General features: G+C 37.9%; 2 protein-coding genes across 2 annotated transcripts in view; one reads left to right on the top strand and one right to left on the bottom strand.

Annotated features, from left to right (window-relative positions):
• LOC118410961 (homeobox-containing protein 1-like) overlaps nt 1–24,876 on the top strand; it is a 1,064,572-nt gene that overhangs the window by 163,007 nt on the left and 876,689 nt on the right. The gene's annotated exons all lie outside the window — the stretch shown is intronic.
• Nucleotides 1,396–24,515, bottom strand: LOC118410788. Its single transcript, XM_035812599.1, has 7 exons — nt 24,175–24,515; nt 13,550–13,737; nt 12,773–13,073; nt 9,524–9,680; nt 8,198–8,449; nt 5,321–5,525; nt 1,396–4,586 (listed from the first exon to the last, which is right to left on the bottom strand). The coding sequence occupies exons 1-7, from the start codon at nt 24,420–24,422 to the stop codon at nt 4,369–4,371; spliced, it is 1,569 nt and encodes a 522-aa protein (XP_035668492.1). The 5' UTR covers nt 24,423–24,515; the 3' UTR covers nt 1,396–4,368.

Here is a 24,876-nt window from a genome sequence, read left to right as displayed (position 1 = left end):
CGTTAGGGATTTTCAACTCTTTTCAACAACCTTTACTCACATTGACCTTATTCACTCCTGATGCCAGCGCCTTGGATTAGAATGTTTGAGGGAGGCCACCCGGTCGCTGTAGTGACTCGTTTCGCTCGAGCCGGTGCGCGTTGAGTAAGGCGCGTTGAGTAAGGTTCTGGTAAAGCAATTTCAGGTGACGCTGCCTTGTTTTTGAAAGGCTTTCTGTTGCAGACTGATGAGATGTTTAATTTACGGTGTCACTCATGGTTTATAAGTACTGTGTATTGTGATACTTTTAGTTGGGAAGTGGGTTTCTATGGCTTCATTAAGTCATAAGTTAACATATGCAGAAAAAAAACGTATTTTAGAAAATTCAAGCTTGTTGATCCAAGATGGCGTATTGAATGGCAACCGGATTATTGTTAATATATCTGTTATATCGGAGATTATCTTAAATCCCAAAAGCGATTTTGAGATACAAGCACATCTGGGATAGGTCTGTATTCCAGATTGTCTTCTATCCCCAAAGCGCTTCTGGGATATCCAGAACACGTCGCAAGCGTGGAGCGTGTTCTAGATGTCCTGTCCAAGCATATTCAGGATAGGCCGAAGTGTACGTGTACTTGAGGGAAGGGCGTGTTGTCTTAGGAGGCGGAAACCTTTTTTTGCATTTTTCGTAGTCAGAAGGCCGCCATCTTTGTTCTCCCCGTGGGTGTGTGGGCTCCAAACATACCGAGAGCAAAGGACAGTTTTTGATACGCATTTGCTCCACCCAAAACACGTCGCGGGTCACAAGAGCACGTACTGGATATGTTTATTGAGAGTTTATTATTATTTTCCGATCAGAGGGCATCTTTAATATCCAGAACGCACCCTTTCGCTTGGGATATCCCCGAAGCGTGAATTAAAATTTGCGATTTTCCTAAAAAAAAGCCTGTCAACACAAGAAAATATATATATTCCAAACTATGTGCAATTGTTGCCAAATAACTCTACTGATTTGGTAGCTGTAGCGTAATCCCTTATGGCGTCATGCGAGATGAAAGTTGGCTCTGGCCTCAAAAGCCTCCCCCTTCTGAATAGTGTTTAGCATAATTGATGATTGACTCTTCCGGCCAAAAACCATGAGCACCGACCCCTGTTCGGTCATGTTCTATTTCGAATACAAGTCAAAAACGGCGTGCGTAGGACAGAACTGACCATCGCGGTTATTAAGCACATGATACTGACTTCGGTTTAGCTTTTGGGGCCCGGAAATCTTCTCTAAAGAGTTTTGCATTCTTTGTGGAAGTCTACATCCACCGGGTTCAGTAGTTTAAGAAGGGGACGAATATGATTGCGGTAAGGGTGTTATAATTTCAGTGAAAGCGGGAGGTGCTCCATAGTATTACCTTGTTTGTGGGCAAGCGTTCCCTGTTCTGGCATGCGGTCGATGCAGGTGTAAAGTTAGGTACTTATATCTGTGACAGGTTTCTACCGCGTTTGTTGCATGCATGGCATTTGCATAAGTGCTCAGGAGCAAAACTTACATTAAGAAGAAAACAGCTCGGGTACTTGACGACATGTCAAATCATAGTGAGAAGTACACTGGTGTGGAGTCGCAATGCTTTATGGTTAACTAGGCTTGTTACAAGATGGCCGCCATCCAAGATGGCGGCTCTTTGTGGAAACCTGAAGTGAGTGCAAGAAAACAGACCACTGCTCACCGGGATGACCATGGATGACTACACACAAGGTACGTATAGACGGTGGATACATGTGTCCTTTATCTTTCACGTCATTTATACATTTATATGAGTAGCCGATCGCCCAATTTCTACAAAATATACCCTATGAGACACCAGTTTGGTGCCTCTGTCAACATTAACTTCGGCTTGGGAGAGTACGGTAGCTTTAAAACGTACATAAAGTCATGTTGTCATTACTAGTACATGAGCACTTACAACACTGCAAGTGTGAGGGTAATCGATCAAGCCGATCTCGAGAAATTCAACTCACAAGGCATTTGCCCCCCTCCCACTCACAGTAGTCAAAGAGTCAAAGTGTGTCAACTTCAAGGACTGGGATAAATTGAAAAAAAATGACTAATTTTTTTGAAAGTAATTTAGATCATGACTACATAAGTCACTCTAACATATTCCAGGATATTGGAGAGATCCAATCATATGGTGCTGAAATATTGACTTCCAAAGTTGCTTGAAATTTGCTTAGCAACATTGTTCACACTAGGGGAAGTTCAAGGACTGGGATAAATTCAAAGAAATCAATTAATCCTCTTTAAAATATTTTAGATCATGCCTACATAAACTACTTCAACATATTCCAGAATATTGTTGAGATTTGATTATTTGATCCTGAAATAGAGACTGCCAAAGTTGCATGAATTTTGCTTAGCAATATTGTTTACACTAGGTAAACTTCAAGGACTGGGATAAATTTTAAAAAATCAATTAATTTTTTTGAAAGAATATCAAAACATGACTACATATATCGTTCTACTGAATTCAAGGATATTGGAGAGATCCACTTATTTGATCTGTAAATATTGACAGTCAAAGTTGCTAGACTTTTAGTCAGCTGTATTGTTTACACTAAGTGAAGTTCAATGATTGGGATGAATTCAAAGAAACCAATTGATTCTTTTCAAAGTAATTCAAAACATGACAGTATATATCACTTTAATATACCCCTGGATATTGGAGACATCCACTCATTTGATTTAGTATTATAGACAGTCAGAGTTTCCTGAATTTTGGTCAGCCATATTGTTTACACAGTACATGTAGCTTGAAATAGTAGAATTGACATTAGTATAGGATTGAAACAAATGTACTTATCTATTGTCTGTCCTTTTCCTTTGGCATGAAGTAATATCCTAGCCTGTGTGCTATCCAAGTTAGATGACCAACTCCTATACCTCTTAGATCTCCCCCATATACTCCTGGGAAGTGTAGGGGCCTTGGCAAACAAGGATTTTGCAGCATATTATATTGTGGTATCTGTATGTCATAGACAACTTTGTGTAATATCTCATGCATTGTGATCAGTATCACTATGATAGGAACCACTGGTTTGATATTACATGTCACCACCTAATGTTAGGTCCATTGTGTGTTACCACTTTTTGTATATTCATTTTGACACACATTAAAACATATTCTCTGATGCATTTATGATATTGTTTAATGCACTTATGGTAAGGTTAGCCTGTGTTTACACAAGCTCTCGCCGGCTGGGCTTAATGACCCCCTCCTCCTACGGGTGGCGGCAATTGTAGGGCCGGCCGCTAGGGGCTTGATTTTAGTCAGGCTATGGTAAGGTAAACCTGGCAAGTTTGTTACCAACTACAGGTACATCAAATTTAATATCAGTAGTACAAACGAATGAATCCAGTATTCTATAAAGAGATATCAATGAAGAGTAATATTGGGAAAATTATATGAATAAAAGTTTTCAACATAGAATTTATGTACATTAAAGAAGAGGATACTCTATGTCATGTCACTTTTTTTATCATAATCCAGTGTATTCATGCCACACCTCTTCCTCTTCACTTTTTTTCTCATTACCCTCTGGCCTCACATCAAAATTTCTATGTCTTCTTTGTATTCAAGTGTTTTTTTTTTCATATACATTCTTAAGAAAAGTTTGTGATGAAAACTTGGATGTTTTGATGTATGATTACTATGATGGTTTATTCATAATATTAGATGATTTTCACAGTGGCATTATTGCAGGAAATGTTTTCCCATCTACCCCATTGTTTTTCTAGAACGAATCTGGAAAGTGACCTTACCATATTTCGGCATTGGTTGGCTCAATAGTTCCCAGGAAAGCACCCAACACAATGCTCCTACATTACACAGCGTCAGTGTAGCTTGTAGGACAAACCACAGGAAAGAGAAATTTCAATTTTGCCGCCACAAGTTTGTATCCAACATCCCTTGCGCTTGAAACAAGCCTCGATTCCGTGAATGCCGTCGTTTCCATGGCCTGGTCAAATATAGGACCCTACAACAAAGTCCGCTATTACAAAGTCCTGTCCCTTCTACATACACTGATTTACATTTGTATCCTCCCCATGGAAAAAGTATTGCTTTGTAGCGCCCACCCTTCCTAAATCAACTATACTCTGTCTTCAATATGCTTAGTCTTCAGTGTAAAGGCGTAACATTTTTGTTTGGCCAATTTCTCCCCAAATGACTGCTTTTGACAGAGTATTCGAAATGGAAATGGGGTTCTATTTGTTAGATATGGCGTTCGGCTGGAAAGTCAATGTTATTATTTGAATATAAAAGGATCTTATAATAAACAATGATCTATCATATAATAAACAATGATATAACGTTTTTGCTTCTAAATAAGAATATTTCAACTTCAGAAACACTTGTCGAGGTTAACTAGCTCATACTGAGACATTTCTACAAGGTAGTCCATCAGAAAGACGGAGATCATCACGCTGTCGGGGAAGTCGGAGTCCAAACATAAGATCCCTCCACTTTTCATCAGCTGGCTGTCGATCAGTCGAAGTGCTTTAGGAACCCTCGCCACGTCATGGTGTTGATGGTAGTTATCCCACGTCAAGATCCCATTCTCTGTTAACAATATAATCAGAAGGATGATTGCAAGACAATTATAATGATAGCTTAAATACTAACCAAAATATATTATAGATATCTAACAGTATCCAAAATTGGGCTTTATTGGATGCTCATTCGGCCAGTATTTGTAATTTCAAAAAAGCTTACTGTATGATCACTAAATTTTAGGGGGGGGGGGGGGTGCTCGTTAAGTTTTATAATTCTTAAATGTACGACATCATTTAGACGTGATATGACGTAGGTTTGACGTAGTCTTTTTGGCAACATTAGGGGATTTCATGAACACCGAAGGTATTCCGCAAAAAATTAATAATACAATGTGCATTATGAATATTTTAACAAATTGACATTTCTATATATTGCGCATACACCATTCTCTGAAAATCAAGTTGTAAAACGAAATGTCATTTAGGATTAAAATAAGTTACCGTTTCTAGATTGACCAGAAAAGACCGGTTTGGATAGGCTTTAGTTACATATAACAGATGATCGCAATGTTTTACTTTTGGCATATTCACTTTGTTGACATTGTAATCATGCAAGATTGATCGTTAAACAAAAACGATTTTGGTATGCTGAATGAACTTTCGTGAATATAACACGAGTTATACAGTAATAGAAACAAACAAAAAAAGAAACAGGTAAAGTTACACGAAAAGACTTTAACGAAGTACATCCCGTATTTTTTTTTAAACACAGAAAAAACTAGTAAAAGATTAAGAACCAACCTTTAGGAGGAAATATGACAGTTGGTACAACTATCCTGAGTTTCCGTTTCTGAGCTATAGTTTTGATCCGTTCTTGTATAGCATCTGGTAAATAGTAGTAGACCGGGATCCCCACTTCGTTCAGTCGCATCTCAGAACTAACTATACTCTCTCGAGTAATGTTGAAATTCTGCATTTCAAAAACCCCGTATGGATAGGGCTGGTTCTATAATAAAATGTGACAGAAAGAAGTGGACGTTACTACCTTTGCTGTACGGTTCACAACTCAAAAGTCTGGTACTGGTGAAAAACACTTCCCACTTGCGTGAATTGATACAAGCATATGAATATCATTTTTAAAAGACAATGGTTATTAAAACTACAAGTCCGAGACCTCATACTTTTGGCAAACGATTTCATTATTCAATTTCCTTATATTAATCGTGTGATATCATTATTAAATAATTAGGTAAAACATTTCCGTCTACCCCTTCTTGAGTTATAATCTTTCAATTTCTGACACTAAACCGACCTCTGAAGTTCTAAAACAACCCACAAGGGAAGCAAAAACCTACAACACTTTCTCTCAGCGTCAACAGCTATCTACTACTAGAACTTTATGACCACATATGGCCAGAACCTGATATAGATAAAGAAAACCCAGAAGTACCATAACAAGGGGGCCCAAACTGTAATCTTACTAGGCCTCACCAAGACTTGGCCTTTTTTGCATTTCTTGACCCGGAGGGGGGGGGGGTCTCATTGGACCCAAGCCCTTCCCAATTTCAAAACAGCTTTATGTACGATCACAGAATTTGCAAGTGGTGTGGTGCGCTCATTAAGTTTATAATGTCTGACGTTTTTATATCATTATTATGTAATATGGCTTGATTGTAATGGCATCAATTGATTGTATTTGCTAAAATGTGAAAGTCCGGTAATACCTAAAGAAATCACATGAGGTGTTAACGAGTGTTTAACCCTATCTAGACCGGGGAGGGGGGGGGGGGGGGGCTAAAAGAGCCTGCGCCAAATTTGACGTCGTATAACTGCCGAACGACGTATGCTAGGACTACGAAACTTAGTGACTTTTCCTAAAATATTGTTGGCAACAATTTTGCGAAAAAAATTTTAGTTTGTGATTTTTCCTTCTGCCATGGCAACGGGTTTCTGACAGGCATATTTTACCAAATTTACTAATTTCAGTTATGGGATTTCATGGTTTTATTGCTAGACCAAACTTATTTATCTATATCATTAACATCCTGTGTAATTTTAAGTTACATTTCTACTAAAATATTCATAATTTATGCTAATTTGATGACGTCATGGGTCAAAATCCAAGATGGTGGACAATGACATTTTCAACGATAAATACATGTTATTTTTACTCAAATATCTTTTGTTTTCTTACAAAACACAATCACTTCAACCTTTTAAGTCCACTTCTATTGTGTTTTAAGTAGAAGAAATCGTATTTTACAAAATTCAAGCTTTTCGATCCAAGATGGCCGACAAATGACGTCATTTTCTGACGTCATATAGGCGTCAGTGTCGTCGTCATTGGCAGCAAAAGACTTGGCAGACTTAAACACCAAGAACATAACCTTTGTAGTCATCGTTTTGTGTAATACCTGTAAGTATAGCGGATATTTCATATTTCGATGATTTTTGCCCAAAATATGACATTATGACGTCATAATAACGCCATATTACGTCATAAGGATACAAAAATTACAGAAAGTATAAAACTTTACTAGTACATCATGCCCTACGAATTTAGTGATCGTAACCCAAGCCGTTTTGAAATCACGAAGGGGGGTCAAAAGAGCCCCCCCCCCCCCGTCCCAGGAATCTCAAAAAAGCCCGGTCTAGATAGGGTTAAGTATTGTTAGGCTTCTGTTGCCAAAGGCCACCAAAACGACATTAAAATGACGTCATAAATGGTGTATATGTATTTTACCAATCACTTTAAATCCGCCATCTTGGATCATCAACCTTAAATGTCTTAAGATCTTTATCAACATATAACCCAGATTTCCCCTGAAAATAGATTGAAAACGTTCCCAAGAATATTTTATGTGAAAACAAATATAAGAGTTTGCGAAATCCGACCGAAGAAAAAAAATTATACAAATAAAAACAAATCTACTTTCTCCAGAAAATCATTTCCCGTTGTTTTAGCCAAAAGTAGTGAATTTTATAAAATACTTTATATGTATTTGGTTTCGGGGAAATTTCGCGCAAGCGGAATAGCTGACTTTTTCGGGGTGGTTTCAAGTTTGCGGTAGTGCCATAGACTGCAGTCTAAAACCACAATAAGAAACATTCGCGGTGGTTTTAAGTTTGCGGTGAAGAGGTCACCGTGAAAACCGGGAACATACCACCATCGCAAACATTTCTGCATGTACAGTATGCCTTTGAGCTACCCTTTGCATGGCAACACAAAAATATAAACTTAGTCAGTTTGTTGTATTTTTTGCAAATTTAGTTGGCCTAGCACAATTCGTTTTGGAGTTATACGACGTCAAAGTTGGCGGAGGTACTTTAAGTCACCCCCCCCCCAGTCTTGATAGGGTTAGAGTTTTAACCACTCCCCCTTTAGGGTTACGTTGACAGTAAAATCATAAACTAGAGCTTGGCGACCTCATACACTTATTATACAAATTAACATTACAGTACATTAAATGTCAGTCATTAAATATGCATATAAATTGATCCTTTTATTCTTCATCGTAAAGTAAACACAAAACTATCTTACAACTTGTTTGACAACGATCTGAACATATCTAATTCAATGTAACGCATTTTTGCCAAATCATACCTCTGTCACACTACGTTTGCGAATCAATTACAGATAAATCGCTTTTGAAATCATAAAACAGTTTTAAAATTTACCTCACGAATTCCAATGTTAAAGTAGCTCGCCCACTCGCGTACAACTTCTGGACGTGACTCTGCAAAATCCCCATAGACGAACAGGGTAATTGGAAATCTTTTGGGGTACGCCTGTAGGGTAGTTACCAGCTTCCTAGCGGACTTAAGATTCATCCCAACTTGCACGACGACAGACACGGAGAGTTCGCCAGATGAGGACGGGGAGCATGTGGAAAGGACCTGTCCTCCTATTCCAGGGGCGTCGTATGCTACCTTGCATTAATGAATGAGATTTAAACCGTTTTTAAAATGTAATTCCTTATTAAAATACAATTCTATAGATAAAACTCAACGAAAACGGAGATTTAGTTGCGGACGTTTCGATTGATATTCATCATTTTTCTGCAACGTTAGTGAAATAAATTAAATTGAATACAAGTATATAAATTCACAAATATGTTAAATGTGTCGAATTCACTAACTTGGGAATATTAGATTTGCTAACTCGTATGCAAATGTAACCCGAATGAATATAAATCATGCTTTGACAAAATTTTCTGATAAGGTACCAAGTTTGGTAGCTTTAGCGATAGCCATTAATTAGCTATGCTGCATAAAAGCTTCAGGGGGCCTGAACATTCCCCTCCTTTGTAAAAAATAGGGTTAGTCCTTCTGATGGTTTGCATATATCATAATAATAAGCTGGAATTAGAAACACCTTAACCTGTCAAACTATTCCTCTTACATTGACGAAGCAATGTATGCTAAATGATCCCAAAAATGTATCCCCAAAATAAGATTCTTTAAAAAAACATTTTAACGTCCGTTTGAACTCCAATCGGTCATTTTAGTCGAAAAAAGGTCGGGTGTTTTAGGGTTTACAGTAGGTGTGTTTTCTATCCCGATTACAAAGTATCATAATGTAGTCAACGAACTCTAATTATGACACATTGATATTCATTCAAGAGCAAGATAACAGTACCGGCACAGTTTTTTCAGCATCCGGACGTCTTTATCAGGTACCATATCTAAGATTTGTCAGTTCTTGTCAAAAATAATGTGCACGCCGCAACGTACGATGTTTGTTAGAAACTTGCAATCCGGTCGGAAGTTGCAAAGTTTCCAATGACAGTTGGCTTGTGTTCATAGAAATATGGATGACTTGTAAACTAAGTAAAAGTCTCTATCTATTGTTTCTAAATCCTATAAGTGTGTAAAAAAACTATTTGATACAGAAAGTATTAACAGTGTCTGCAGTGTCCTAGCCCTGCCCTGCACCCAATGGTATGGCAGTCAGTGAAAGACTGAAGCCGAAATCATTACAGTGAAACTTCCCAGTATGAGTACCTGAGATTGATGCAGATCATCGAAGTCGGCATAAGTTCTCTCCTCACCAGCCCAGTAGGTCTGTGTGAATCCAATTGTTTTAATTTTCTTCAAAAGTTCTTGTCTCTGATGTTCATTCCAGCCAGTAGGATGCCAGAAGTGACATTCTCCATAAAATCTGTATGTGTGGAAGTAAAAAAACAAATAGAAATACTGAAAACAATGTGATAGAAGGTCATACCATTTATGTGAAACCCAAAATATCAAGAAGATATAGATTGATCTCATAAGAAGAAACATTTTTAATATATAGAATATAATAGACAATATAATATGAACATATATTATGTGTAATATTTCATCCGTACAGCAGGTATGTCGTAAGGAGGATCAACTAAATCCAAAGTCAAAGTATGGCCCAGCCCCCACAGATTCTGGCGGGGTTGCCTGGTTACTATTATTTGCTGTTTCGGTCCGGTGGTCAACAGCAACCAGGATTGCTATTGCTAATGAATAAGGTTAAAACCCTTTGAAATCAAATTTTAGACTGGGTTGATTTCGCAAAAGACAAACGTTCTTTTTTTTTGGTCAAAGTGTGACATAGAGATGACATGGGGAGAGTCCGTTCTTGCACGGGGAAAAAATTAGTAATTCCATTTCATTGGCAGGGGTGATTATGCAAAAATAGTTTTAGCGGACTTGGCATTGAATAGTCCATATTGTATTGCTTTGCCTCTGAGACATTCCATTTCTACATAAATGTACTAGGTGATTCGTTTTAGTGAACGTATTTTGGAATTGCCCAATACATTCTAAATATTTAATTGCTTTGAATTATTTGGTTATAAAAAATACAGCCAGGACTACTAAACTGTTCGAATGCTATTATCAAAATCTAGCCCTGGTGGTCATGGCCATGGCAGTTCCTTGACCGGGGTAACAGCACCATACATAACATACAAATTATATATACAAAGACCGTTTTCCATAATCATTTCAGTCCGGTCGTGAGGTCACAGGTCAGCTCAGTTTCATCATATGCTTGAATGTTGCAATGTTGGGAGCCATTTTTAAAGTCATTGGAAGGTGATTCCACTGACAAACGCCCCTGCAGCTAAACTTACGTCTTCCACATTCCAAGTGAATCTGTGGCAGCTGTACTGATTGGCTTAAACTATGGCGAGTAGGGTAGCTGTGAGTCTCTGATACCATATGGAATACATTGAGATAATCTGGTAGTAGGTGGTTAACAGACTTGTAAACTGTATGCAACAGGTGTTCCTTTCTTCTAGTTTCCAGAGTTTTCCAGTGTAGACTAGAAAGTTCATTACTACCGATGTGAGGCGCATATGAAAGATCAAGTATAATTCTAGCAGCCCGGTTGTGCAGCTTTTGTAGCTTATCTGAAAGTCATTTTCGACAGATACCCCACACAACATCGCAGTAGTCCAATTTGGGAAGGACCATACAATTGAATAACATCTCAAGGGTACGTTTTGGCAAAACTGGTTTAAGACGCCGTAACACACCTAGTCTGGCCGATACACCCTTGCACAATTTATCTATATGATCTTGCCACGTTAGGCACGAGTCAAACATAAGGTCATACAGATAAGCCAAAATGAATTAATTCTGAGGAAATCGGTGTTTACTAGCGATGTTAGCAAAAAATACTACCGGTAAGGCTATATATGCTGCCAGTAATATTATGGAATCGAGGTCATATAAAGCTACTTTGGTTACTACTTATGGGCGCTATAATATTCACAGTGTGGACATAGTGTTTCTTGTCAAATGCATATCGAGTAAAATCGGAGTGTTTTACCAGTACTATTGGGAAGGGGGTTCTAGAGGGAACATTATCTTCTGCTCACAAATGTTCTCTGGGATCGGACAGTTTTGTATGCAGGGGTCAAATTTCTACTGTCCTTATGGGGTAGCGGGAGTGAATGGCAGAATCCCGTGTTTGAGGAAGCAAACAGAGGTGGAGGTCAGCGTACGAGTCCATTCAACAGTTTGTATACGGTTACTGCCGTCTGGAACTTGAGCGACGTAGGTACTGGAGTGACAATAGGGATAGTTCGGAGTGGATACTTTTGTATGATGACAGTGACGGCATACTCGAGATTCTTACATTGTTGTGTATAGTCCGATAAGTAAGCCCTTTATAATCCTTTTTACTTAGATCACAACCATTAAGAATTTTGGATGATCGCCTAGCTTTTGTACAAAAACTCTACGTTTGTAGGATTTTTTAACGTTGACGCCTAATTACCTTCGCACAGCTGCAAGAAGGTTATATTCTGGCAGAATTTTTTTTTGTCTCAACGTGTAGGTCAACCGCATAAAACTTGGGTAGATGTGGATGGGATTTCATGATATTTAATATTTGAGTAGCGCTCGCAGAAACAAAGGTTCTGTTAAAAAAAATTTTAACCTGCCACTTTCTGTCGGGACTGCAGCGGAGCGAGTGTTTGCGTGTGTTCGGTTGCGGACACGATAACTCGAGACGTTGTGGGTCGTTTTGAATGATATTTGGTAGTTATGTAGGGGTTGCAAAAAAGTTCGATAATGGCAAAAAAGTATTGGTACTGCAGCGGTGATTCAGCGTTGGCGTTGAAATTATATTCATATGGCACTTTCACGATTTTTGAGTAGTGGTTACGTCTTTAGTCAGGGAGGAAGTTGTGCAAGTTTGTGCCCCCAGGTGGCTTGTATTGAACTACGGTGGATGATTCCGTTGTTATCTTTAGAAGAGAATAAGTCTGGCGGGGTTGGTGTATTTGAATTTTTTTCAGTCAGAACATACATTGTGGGATGTTTAAAATGTTAAAAGGTACATTATGAAAATATCGGCTTCATCTAATCGATTAATGAAGAAACTGAATATTTCAAGTGAATCTCAGGTGTTGACCTAATTTCTGGGACAATATAAGCTTTCTGCTCAGTATCTGTGTGGCAGACGTTTGTTGACCAGGGTCTCCAGAACACTAAGCACGTCACTGACTTGTCGTAAAGGCTTGCAGCTGTCTGTAAAATGGCGCTTACCGGCTTTATGAATGGATGTTACGATTGCTATTTTGCATTTAGGAGGATGCCCGAGTTGGGGAGGATTAGAGGAGCCGATATCGGACCTATCTATATCCACGCGGTACAACATGATTTTCCAAATTTCAGGGTACATAGTTGTTGGGCTACTTCGTTAATCGACCACAGGACCGAGTCAAAAACTGTAAACATGTCATATATACATATATACATATTACTTACTTGTCGATAAGATGGAATGTCCCGTCATCTACCATCTTTTGCAAGATATCATATTCTGCCCCTTCGACGTCCAGTTTAAAGATAACATAATCCTCTTCGTGGATGTTTTCACGGAGCCACTTTGAAAAGTCGATGGTTTTAACACGAATGTGGCGAGAAAGATTCCTGGCGCCCCCTGTCTTGTTGTCCTTCTTTTCGTCGTCGTAAGCGAAAATTGTTCCTCCTCCCATCATCCAATCTTTGTTCTTTCTTAAACTTCTTTCGGGAAACCACACAGTTTCAAGATATGACATGGTAAAACCTAAAATGGTACAGTTGGAACTGTCATTTTAAAAAATGGCTATCATATGCATCAAGTTGCTAAATTCGGCAAATACATTGGTTGTAATTGTCACCATCGCTAAGAAATCTAGGTCCACACTATGACCATGTATTGACCAACCATGTTATTTGAGATATTGTGATAGTGATAAAATCGTAATCATCGTTGTTAACAACAGCTATATGACATTAGTAATTTTTGTGATTTTTAGTCATAAGCTTTTAACTTACTACTAATTTCAAACATGTCGTTTGTCTCGCGCGAGACTTAAAGGCGGTGACAATTCATCTTTAGTTGGGTGAACCGAAGTTACATTTCAACATTTTCTTTATACAAGGATAGTTGCTATCTTCATAAAAACGACATGTATCTTATTTTGCATTCTTATCCTTTATCTAGCATACAACTTGATTGGACTCGACATTTGAATGTGAAAAAAAGTTACTCGCACTTACTGTCTTTGTTTGATACAGCAACAGGGTTGTGAAAAACAACATCGGGGTAGGCCGCAAAGTACGGAGCTAAGCGGGGATCCATTTCAAAGGAATGAATGATAAATTCACGGCCTCCTGGGTAGGTCTCTTTGAATAGTTCCACCGTAGATGCAACGTTTCCCCCACAGTCTAAAAGAATCTTTCGTGAGCTGAAAGGAATAAAGTTTTAACGTAAATGAATTTACTTGTTGAATGTGATTTTTCAAATCGAACCGCTTGTTGTTGATTTCCTAACATAAAACAATTATATGTTTTGTTATGTTGCGTCCTGCGTCATGTTTTGGCATCATTATAATGGCTACCTCATACTGACATACTGACATATATATCTCCCACTTACTCTTTCTATGTGTCTCTCAAGGGACAGGAGAAATGTTGCCACGATAGGCGGGTGGGCAATATAGAAGGAATGCAGATCAATTGACCACGAGCAATAAGTTACAAATTATTCAGTACCCACTGATCTTTATAAGTAACATTGTTTTTATCGTTTCGAAATTCAGCTGACCCTGCCAAAGTCAAATCTACCGAAAACTCGGCACAATAAGTTTGGAATTTTAACTTCAGTTCATTATATTTCCCTTGTTTCTGCGTCAATTTTACAATGCATTTACAGGATTGAGAATGGACTACGAAACATGGTGATTTTTTCTAGAATATTGTTTGCAACTTACTTACAAGGTGTCCTACAGTGGCCGCCCCTGGGCCCACTCCTTTTTTCACTTTCCTTTTTTTTGTTTTATGCGTATGTTTCTTAAGTAGAAGACTTAATATAAGCAATTTGTGCTTTCTGCGTCATAATGTCAAAATATATGTGAATAAACAATAAACAATATTGTTGGAAATAATTCTGAGAAACATTGACAGTTTTTTTTTGTGTGTGTGTTGCCCTACTGTGGGTTTCTGACAAGAATATGGTACCAAATTTACTAATTTCATTTTAAATTCTGAGATTTCAAGGTTTTATTGCTAGACCACAGTTGTTAATTTACACCTTTAACGTCTTGTGTAATTACCTCCATGAAATGTCATGGAGGTTACATTTTCTGTTATGTTTGTCTGTCTGTGTACAAGATTACTCAAGAACGGCTGAATGGATTGGTTTCATATATATTGAATATGATAATTCGTTTTATTTATGTCTGCTTAGGATATCTGTAACAGTTGACTCCTAATTAGAGCAACTGTTTGCCCATTCCGGTCAATCTCAGTATTTTCAGTTGTATTTGTATGTTTGTGTACAGGATAACTCAAGAACAGCTAGATGGATTGGTTTCATACTTGTTGTGTTGTTGGGGTGTAATGGAAGCTCGAATTGATAAGATTTTGGGTGCCGTATCTGTCGTTATAATTGATGTAATAATATAAGAAATCACCCGTATATCTGCAATGTAATGGAACAGGCATCGTGCTTTCAGCGTTTGTTAATGAGCTTATCTCCAAGCAGATAGTGAGGTGATTTGTATGACAGCTGTTTGGGGAACCCTGAGCTTTTTGAATATGATAATTCGTTTTATTTATGTCTGAAAATTCCGCAAAAATCTTTTATTTTTCTACAAAACACAGTCACTTTTTAGTCTATTTCTTTCCGGTTTAGGCATTATATGTGTAAAATTATATGTAGATATAAGATGACAAATGACGTTATTTTCTGACGTCATACAGGCGTCAGTGTCGTCGTCATTGGCAACAAAATTGGGTCAAAAGAGTCCTCAGGAATCCTATAAAAGCCCGGTTTAGATAGAGTTAAGGGTTGCCTGGAATTATGACGAGTGCTGTGCTGTTTTTCTTATACTTCTTATATTTTTTCTTATGTTTAAAAGAGGCAGGGAATATTTGCACTTTTTTGGTGACCGAGTCATTGGAACAGGCCCTGTGCTAGTTTCGTTTACAATCAATATAAGTTTGAGGTTCCCGGTCGGAGTTCAAATTAAATGGCAGAAGGCAGCTGTAATAGGCCGGAAGTGCGCTGCTGTCTCCCTAACGTTTGATCCCTAATGATTGGCGATCATTTTTGCTGAGCATAGATTTATTTTCTGTATCTGAATCTGTATCTATATAGCCGGTATAACCGCCTTCGGCGCAACACACCAGCTTCGCAGGCACGCGGTGCGGCAGCAGCTGGTTATATTACACTGAACGATCCGTCACGCCTAACTTTTGCACATCTATCTGCAAGCGTTCTTTAAAACTATCCAGAGAAGATGCCCCTACTGTGCTTGGTGAAAACAAGTTCCACTCTACGATAGTTCTGGGAAAATACGAATTTTTGAACACATCAATCCTAGGTTGGTAACTCTTGTATTTGAAGTCTGTTTCTTGTTCTTTTTTGAGCTGGTATTAGATACTTATCAGTCGGTACGTCCACCAGCTTATTGGTCATTTTGTACATCATGCAAAGTCTAGACCTTTCCTTCTGTCTTCAAGTGATGTCCACTGCAGATCTGTTTTCATTTTGGTGACACTAGCATCCCTGTTGTAGTTGTTTGCACAGATTCTGGCAGCTTGGTTCTGTACCCTTTCAAGTTTATCTTTGTCTTTCTTTGTATACGGATCCCATACTGTTGCAGCATATTCAAGGTTAGGTCTTACCAGTGATGTGTATGCAAGTGATTTTACCCTGGCTGGGCATGCCCACAAGTTGCGTTTGATCACTCCCAATGTCTGTTTGGCCTTGGTTGTGATTTTGTTAACATGGACACCCCACTTCAGCCCAGTTGTTAACGTGGACACCTAGGTATGGGTGGCTTTTCGTGGTTGCTAATGTCTGACCACAAAACTGGTAAGGGGACACATTTGGTGTGCGTTTGTTCGTTATGTGCATGATATAGCACCTTTCAGGATTGAACTGCATAAGCCATTTTCTTTGCCATTCTTCCAGGGTGTTCAGATCTTTCTGAAGAAGTTGTGAGTCATTCTTTGCAGATACCTCTATATATAGCAGACAATCATCGGCGAATAACCTCACACTTGAATCGAGCTGGTCTGGCAAGTCGTTTATGTACAATATGAAGAGCAATGGTTCCAGGACAGTCCCTTGCGGAACTCCCGATGCTACTTTAACTGGAGCTGAGGCCTTCCCTTCAACCACTACCGTTTGCTCTCTGTTCGTCAGGAAAGCATTTAACCAGTTTAATGTAGTACCTTGAATTCCATAGTACTCTAGGTTTGATGTGAGTCTGCTATGGGGGACTTTGTCGAAAGCTTTAGTGAATTCAACTTTTGCTAGATCCACCTGTCTTTTATTGTTCAGTGCCCCAGCTATGTCGTGAACTATTAAAATAAGCTGTGTTTCTGTGGATCGCTTTGCCCTGAATCCTTGTTGGTAGTCTGTAAGTATATTGTGGCCTTCCAAGTGTTTCATTATATGGCTATGGATAATGTGTTCAAGTAATTTACAGGAAATACAGGTAAGTGAAACATGTCTGTAGTTACTGGGGACCGCTCTGTCTCCCTTTTTGAAAATGGCGCATATGTTTGCATCCCTCCAGTCTTTGGGGATTTCTCCTGTGCCAAGCGATTGTTGGAAAATGTTAGTCAAAACAGGTGCGATTTCACTGGCTGTCATTTTGAGGAACCAATGAGGTATTTGGTCTGGCCGGATGCTTTTGATGGATTAAGGCCTTGTAACATTTTTTCTACACCAAAAGTAGAAATTTCTATACGTTCCATTGGAGGGGTGCAGGTTTTCCCAAGAGATGGCATGTCAGTGGTGTCTTCTTCTGTGAATACACTTTTAAACTGTGAACTGAGTGCTTCTGCTTTTTTCTCACTGTCACTTATAATGGTGCTCCCAACCTTTAGAGTGGCTACCCCAACAAGCTCTCCCCAAAGGCCTTTTATGTATGACCAGAATGTTTTGGGCTTGTCAGTGAAAGCTTCTCCTAACCTTCGAGACCGAGAGGGTAGCAGCCGTCGAGGCGAAGAGAAAGGCGAGGAAGGCCCGTCAAAGTAGAACTGCAACTGTAAACCCGTAGACTTGCCATACTCGTGAGAGTGGCCGTCTATCATGTTTGCCAGGTATTTTGAATGTGCTGATCTTATGCTTTTCTGCACGCCTTTTTTTACCTTCTTGTACTTGTTCCAGTCTTCCTCTTGCCCTGTTCTCTTAGCTTTATTGTAAAGACGTTGCTTCTTCCGACAGTGTCTTCTTAAGTTTTTGTTAAACCAGGGCAGGTTGTATCTGCTTGATGTCATTTTACTAGGAATGTGCTTGTTAATTGTGTACTTCATTTTTCCTTTGAAGTCATCCCATTTCTGTGTCACTGACATCTCTTTTGTTCTCAGGATAAAGTTTGTTGCATAGTCCTCAAGGTCATTCTTGATAGCCGGCTCGTCAGATTTGGTGCGAATGTACACTTTCCTTTTTAGTTTTTTGTTCTGTTTGGGTGCCAAGTTAACGTCCACTAGAACCATGTCATGGTCACTTATTCCCGGAACTACTTTTTTTTTTTTCAATTATGTTTGGGTTATTAACCCTTAAACACCCGAGTGGGGTCCATTTGGTCCAATCTGAAGAAAAAATCCTTCCGTGACTTTGTCAGTCAATATGTCTTATACCTTCTCCTTAATTTTCGCAAAGATTGGTACAATAATGTTGAAATTATAAAGAAAGTTTGTGTTTAGTCCCACTGGGGTCCAAACATACTTTGGAGACTAACTCCTTAACCACTTACAGTATGACTACCAAACTTTCAGACAATAATAAGAATATAAACCTAAATCATCACGAAAAATTTCTGTGTCATCAACATGTAATGTTACGACATTATGACGTCATTTGCCTAATCAGGGCGGCCATCTTGAAATTTGGCCAATGACGTCATGAAATTATCATACATTATAAGTTTTAAGTCATGAAAATTACATTGAATTTCATAAGATTTAATTGTTGTCAGAAAACAGTTGTAGTTTACCAAGAAAACCTTGTTTAGATTGAAATTGTAAAATTTTGGCAAAAATATGCCTGTTAGAATATGGTTGCCATGGCAACCCCCCAAAACGATAAACTTACTTTATTGACTAAAAACTTTTGAAAATAATATTTTGTGATAAATTACCAAGTTTCGTAGCTTTAGCTATAGCCTTTCATGAGTTATGCGACATAAATGTTGCTGAGGGCCTCAAAATTCCCCTATCTGGTCGGAAAAGGTTTAATGCAAAACGTGGTCCTTCTGAACTTTTGCATAAATAATGATAATGGGTTGGAATTAGCAACACCTTAACATCTCAAAATCTTCCTCTTACATTGACGAAGCAATGTATATACAGGGATCGCCGATAAGAAATGGTACTGGGCTTTTATGAAGAAAACATTTTGGGGTCCATTTGGACCCCACTCGGTCTTGAGGGTTAACTAAAACCAGGTCCAAAATATTACCATTTCTAGTTGGTTCCTTAACTGTTGTGCAGTAGTTTCTGTGCCTGCCCTGTATGATTCTGAGCGTTGTCTGTTGTGCTGGCGTCACAATTTATACCAGGGGTGTTGGAATCTCCAATAATGATTACGTTGTCGGAGTTTATCTTAGTTCCCATTTTATTTATAGAGCTGTCAAGCTTACCCAGACCATTTCCTTGGTCCGATGGAGGTCTGTAGTATGTACCAATCATAAGCGGTTTCTTTCCTGCAAGTTGGGTTTGTGTCCAAATGATCTCACAGTCTGTGTCCAGATCCGGTCTGTGGGTGACAATCAGATCATCCCTGTTTGCCTGAAATACACCACCTCCTGGGCCAGTTTGTCTGTCTTTACGGTGTACTATATAGCTGTCAGGGAATATTTCACTGCTTGATATGTTTTCATTGAGCCATGACTCAGTGCCCGCTACTATGTCTGGTTTATAAGTGTCAATCACAGTTGCCAATTCAGCAGTTTTGTTTCTAACACTCTGGCAGTTTACCAGCAGTTTAGCCTTGCTCTTTTTGTGGCCATTACCTCTAGTATGAGTTTTCCCCTGCTTTGATCTAAGTGGAGTGGATTTTGCCGTTGGTGTGTCACCTGGCAAACTTGTGCTGGAGTTCAGCGTATCAAATGAATTTACCGAATGAAAGCTGTCATCAGTGATATCGAACATGTCCGATGCAAAGTTTGGTATGCCGCAGTCACAGCATATCCATGAGTATGATAGGTGGGTTTCTAATACAGTGTATACCTGCGAGCAAGGCTCAATACAGTCCTTATGATACCACATATTGCAGTCATCACAACAAATAGCATAATAATTTTTTTCTGAAAAGCCCGTGGGTTGCATTGTTTTATATTATCTGAGTACCTTTTACTAATTTGTAAAAAATAGAATGCTGATAATGCAACACACGCAACTCTGCGCGATACCAACAACCTACTGATACTAACCGCAACTAACCAGCGCTATACCAGCAATGATCAAATCATTGAACGAACTGTAGACTCTACTCTACCAGATTGGTCAATGTTTTTAGCTAACTTTGTAGGACAGGTCAATCAATTTTAGCGTGATGAGACTTTTAAAATGTATAGTTTTTAGCCTATTCCAATTTGCCTTTTAAACATCGTATCTGCAATATCTATTCAATATTTATTCATTATGATATTCATGTATTGTTTATGTTACAACGTTGCTCTCAATATTCTATCATACCTTTTTTTTTTATGTATGTCTTGTCCCGGACATGATATGGTCTTGGTATTTTGGGTGTAGAAAACATTTAGCGTGATGATAAGGTGGTGCAAATTTCAGCCACATACACCCCCCCCAACATGTAACTTAGGAACTGCCATGGCGTTTTTTCAAGATATTCCAAAGAGGACCACGGCAGGGGGAACGGCAGATTACCATCATTGTAGTCTTGTAGGTAGCTTAGACAAAAATATTCCTAATGATATACATGTTATGAAAATGAGGACGTAGTTTGCATAATTACTGAGGAAATCGTATAAGTCAATTGTTGTCAATGAATGACCTTAAATAAATGTAAAAAATGTTAATTATAGAAAGTTATATCAAAATAGATACCACGTATGCAAATGATATAGTCACATAATATCCGCAAAAAATCGCTTAATTGGAAACATGTATAAGTCAATTGATTTTTACAAGCGAACTGCGATAAATATAAAACAATTTAAGTCCGTTTGAATATGAACACTAGAAAATAATATATAATGACGTTTGCATAATAAATGTAATTTATGACTATTGATACCAAACAAACAAGTGGGGAACTGATCAGCATAATTAATGCAAACATGGTTAAGGGGCTTAATGATACATTATAGGATTTTTTTTACTTCTGAAAGGTTTAAACTGGTCTATGATGGACTTTACCAAGCATAAATTATGCAAATCTTTATGCCATTTGAATACAATTAACAAAAGCTCATAATATTTCATGGAAGCATGAGGTCGTGGAACTCTAGTTGTACATTATTTCTGCTGGGCCAATGTGTTTGTTTATATATACTAGGTCTATTCCTTAAGCGTCAACCAATTTTCTCAAAACTCTTCGCGAAAAGCTGAAAAGTGACAGGACAGATGATACATAAATACATAGATAAATAGATATATGTGTGTGTCTGTGTATAAAATGTGGCTAACCATGTATACTGTGCCTATATCTTAATCGTCAACCTATTTTTTTTTTCAAAACCCTTATAGAAAAGCTGGAAAGTGACATGTTACAGTATAGTTATCTCCAGAATTATAGTAGCCTTTGAATTGTTAAAGATAATAAAAAAAGTCGGGATTGATGATCAAACTAGACGTCATATTTTGTCACCCAGGAGAACGTTTGTAATCATAAGAATCTTTTGTAGTTGCTTTGTCATATTGTTTTAGTGCATTATGGATATTTCCCTCTTATTAGAACCAATATTTATCGTGTTGATTTGAATTTTTTTTATGTATCAAGATATATTGTGAGGTCTCCTTGTATCTACAACCTTTACAAAAGGGACCAACCTCAAACTACACTATTAATTGATATGAAAATGAAATATTACAAAAGGGAAACACCCTATTTTACATTAAATTGGTTAAGATAAAAAAAAATTAAAGCTCCAAGGTTGCCCACTAACTACGGATAATCGCAACCGATTTCCCTTTTATACTTTAAGAGGCTCTGTCTGTAAAAACCAAGCATAGGGTGGCCAAACTCAAGAAATCGATTTTCATTAAATTTTGTGTGGTGGTAGGGCCTTGCTCCAAACCTACAAAAATGGCAAAGTTTTAGATCTGCGGTCACCGGTTGCCATGGCAACGGCCATTTTTCAAAATGGTGGATTTTCACCAAGGGAAGGCCTTGGTCGCGTTCAAAGAGGCCTCCTTTGGACTCCTGTAGCCCCTACAAATTAACAGATATTTCATTGATTCTTGGATATGTTAGTACCCATGTTATTATCTTGGATATGTTATTTCAATGAAAAAAAATGATATATAGTTATGCTCAAAATATTTTTTGTAGTGAGGTGCAGCAGATGTTTGAAAATGATGTGTTTTCGTGAATTTCCAAAATTGACAAAAATCCATTATTTGACCATTTTTATTGACCATTAGCTCATTTACAGGCAAATCAATTTGCTTGATTTTTGGCACAGTTATAGTTTGAACCTTTGTATACATCATATGTAAAATTAAAAAAATATTGGCACTCCCACGTATCGAACCGTGGTGGCCCCGAGAGTAAACCAATATTTCCATTTCAAGAAAATCGTAACCATAGAATTATTCCTGGAACAACAGTCATAGCTTACCAAAAATGAATCTCAGTTTCATTTTATGTAGCAGAGGAACTTACCTATCACTTATGAAAGCAGGGTTGTTCTAGATTTTTTATAATTGCCTTTAAAATGATTTTATTTAGTTTTTTTGGTCATTTTTAGACCCAAAAATGTATATTTTGGCCCCAGCACCCTGGTATTGCAACCAAATGACCTGAAATTTGGTAAAGGAATGTCCTGGACATGTACACACATGGTTCGATAACTGGTTTGACATATAATAGAACAAAATACTGAATTTTGTGACTTTTTTGGCATTTTCGGCCCCAAAAGTACATTTTTGGCCCCTGTACCCTGGTTTTACAACCATTTGACATTTGTAAGTTGGTATAGGAATGCCCTGGACACATGCGCACATGGATTCAATAACACTTTTGGCATACTGTTCAACAAAATGCTACATTTTGTGATTTTTGGTTTATTTTTTTCCAAAAAAAGTACATTTTTGGCTCCCCTACCCTGCTTTTACAACTGAAAATTTTTTGTAGGTTTGGACCAAGGCCCTACCACCACACAGAATTTAAGGAATTTTGAGGCCCTCCATTTCTAAGTCCTATAACTCTAAAACGACGTGCCGTAAGGGCCACCAAATTTTCAGGACAAGATATCGACATAATATCTGACGAGTATATGACGTTTGACGTTACGTTGACGTAAGAAGACGTAATTATGACGTCATCAATTTGATTATATTGGCCGGACCCACGAAAAAAGGTTTTTTTCTCAGAAAACTTCAAGTTATGCTAAAAAAATGTTACAACAAGTGCAGATAACAGAATAATAATGTTTATTACGACTTGTGTTGCCAATAGCAACATCGATAACGTCAAAATGACGTCACAAAATGACGTCATGCACATCTAAGATACGAGTTGGGCTCCGCCATATTATATCCAACACCTTAAATTTTTTAAAATCCTTTTTTTGCAACAAATAATCACAAAGGGCAATGTAAATAGACTAAATTCATTCATTTAGATGGTATGGTTTTTGATGAAAAAATACCAGGTAGTTACCAATTCTAAGGGATAATTAGCTTGTTATTCTTGATCTTGCCATACGGTCCGCCATCTTGGATTTTGGGCTGATGACGTCATCAAATTAGCATAATTTATGCATATATAATTATGAAAGATATGCTAAATAATATAAGATTTTATTTATGTTACAAAATAGTAGTAATATAACAAATAAATATGAAAAATACATTGTTAGAACCAAAAATAGTTATTTTTGGCAAAACAGCCTGTCAACAAACGGTTGCCATGGCAACACGAAAAAATGGAAATTTTTTCAAACTTCGAAAATTTTTTTGCCAACAATATTTTAGGAAAACTCACCAAATTTGGTGGCTCTAGCGTAAGCCGTTCTGGCGTTATAGGACATCAAAGTTGCCGCGGGCCTCAAAAGCCCCCCCCGGTCTGAATAGGGTTAAGATATATATCAACCTAATTTGATATCTTGTAGTTGATATTGCCCGTAAAGACATTTCTATTGGATTTTCGTTGTACAGACAAATACTCGTTAAGGCAGACAGCCTAAAGTTATAGCCAAAAATGCATAAATGACGTTATAATTAGATTATATAATATAATAAGTCAACCCCTCTAATGCGCACTGATGGTCTAATGAAGACTGGACTGCCAAAGAATATTAAGACAATACATTTTCAATCGTACCACATTTGGGATGAAAATTATACAATCCACAAATTCCCAGAGAAATCCTGCACCAGTTTCCTTAACATAGAAATAAATAAATACGAAAATGTATCCGGTAAATGCAGATTTAAGTTGAATTTTTAAGCTATAATACAGTCATCGATATTACCTTTTACTTTCATAATGTTTCTTCCCGTCTTCTTCCATGCATGTTTCAACAGCACGATGCAGACAGCTTGTAGTGTCAAAATGACTCCAGACTGATGTTGGAATAGATTTTTTCATAACGTTGGCTGGACCTGGATGAAGGAGGTTTACGCTTAACCCAAGTAAAATAACAAGTGTAACAAACAAGGCCCAAAAACCTTTGGAACGCCTGCCTAAACTCATCTTAGATTTAAAGTCATGCACGATCATGGTACAAACTCTACTCAGGCTATTGCTCCCGCCGTGTTAAGTCAAGTGCTGTACGCCGAAGGGCGTTTAGACTTTAGGTTATATATGTAGCAGTAGCTCATTTGCATCCCCCTCCTTTGTAATTCAAAATCGGCTAACTGTACGGACACTAAATTTTGGGGGGCTGATAAGCTTATGAGATAATAAAGAATGACGTAATATAACGTAATTATGACGTAATTGATGGATACTTTGGCTAAAACGGACAATTATCATATTATCTAATTATATCACGCAGAAGTTAATAGTAAATGGTTTCTGATCAATATTTAAGTGTTCTAAGACTTCTGTTGTCAAAAGCCACTAGAACGACGCCAAAATTACGTCATAAAATTACGTCATATGTATTTTAGCTATCACTTTCAATCCGGCATCTTGGATCATAAACCTTAAATATCTTCCGACATATATAATT

This window comes from Branchiostoma floridae, chromosome 1, assembly GCF_000003815.2.
Source record: "Branchiostoma floridae strain S238N-H82 chromosome 1, Bfl_VNyyK, whole genome shotgun sequence".
Taxonomy (NCBI): domain Eukaryota; kingdom Metazoa; phylum Chordata; class Leptocardii; order Amphioxiformes; family Branchiostomatidae; genus Branchiostoma; species Branchiostoma floridae.
The sequence above is the reverse complement of the archived record's forward strand: the minus strand, read 5'-3'. Positions and strand labels throughout refer to the sequence as shown.

What these genes read in the sequence shown, in the direction of transcription:
- LOC118410788 (XM_035812599.1), bottom strand. Translation starts at nt 24,422, where the DNA reads ATGATCGTGCATGACTTTAAATCTAAGATGAGTTTAGGCAGGCGTTCC. An exon ending in AAACATTATGAAAGTAAAAG is followed by an intron (nt 13,738 to 24,174) that starts GTAATATCGATG and finishes TATTCCTTTCAG; the next exon opens with CTCACGAAAGATTCTTTTAG. An exon ending in TGTCATATTTCCTCCTAAAG is followed by an intron (nt 4,587 to 5,320) that starts GTTGGTTCTTAA and finishes TATTGTTAACAG; the next exon opens with AGAATGGGATCTTGACGTGG.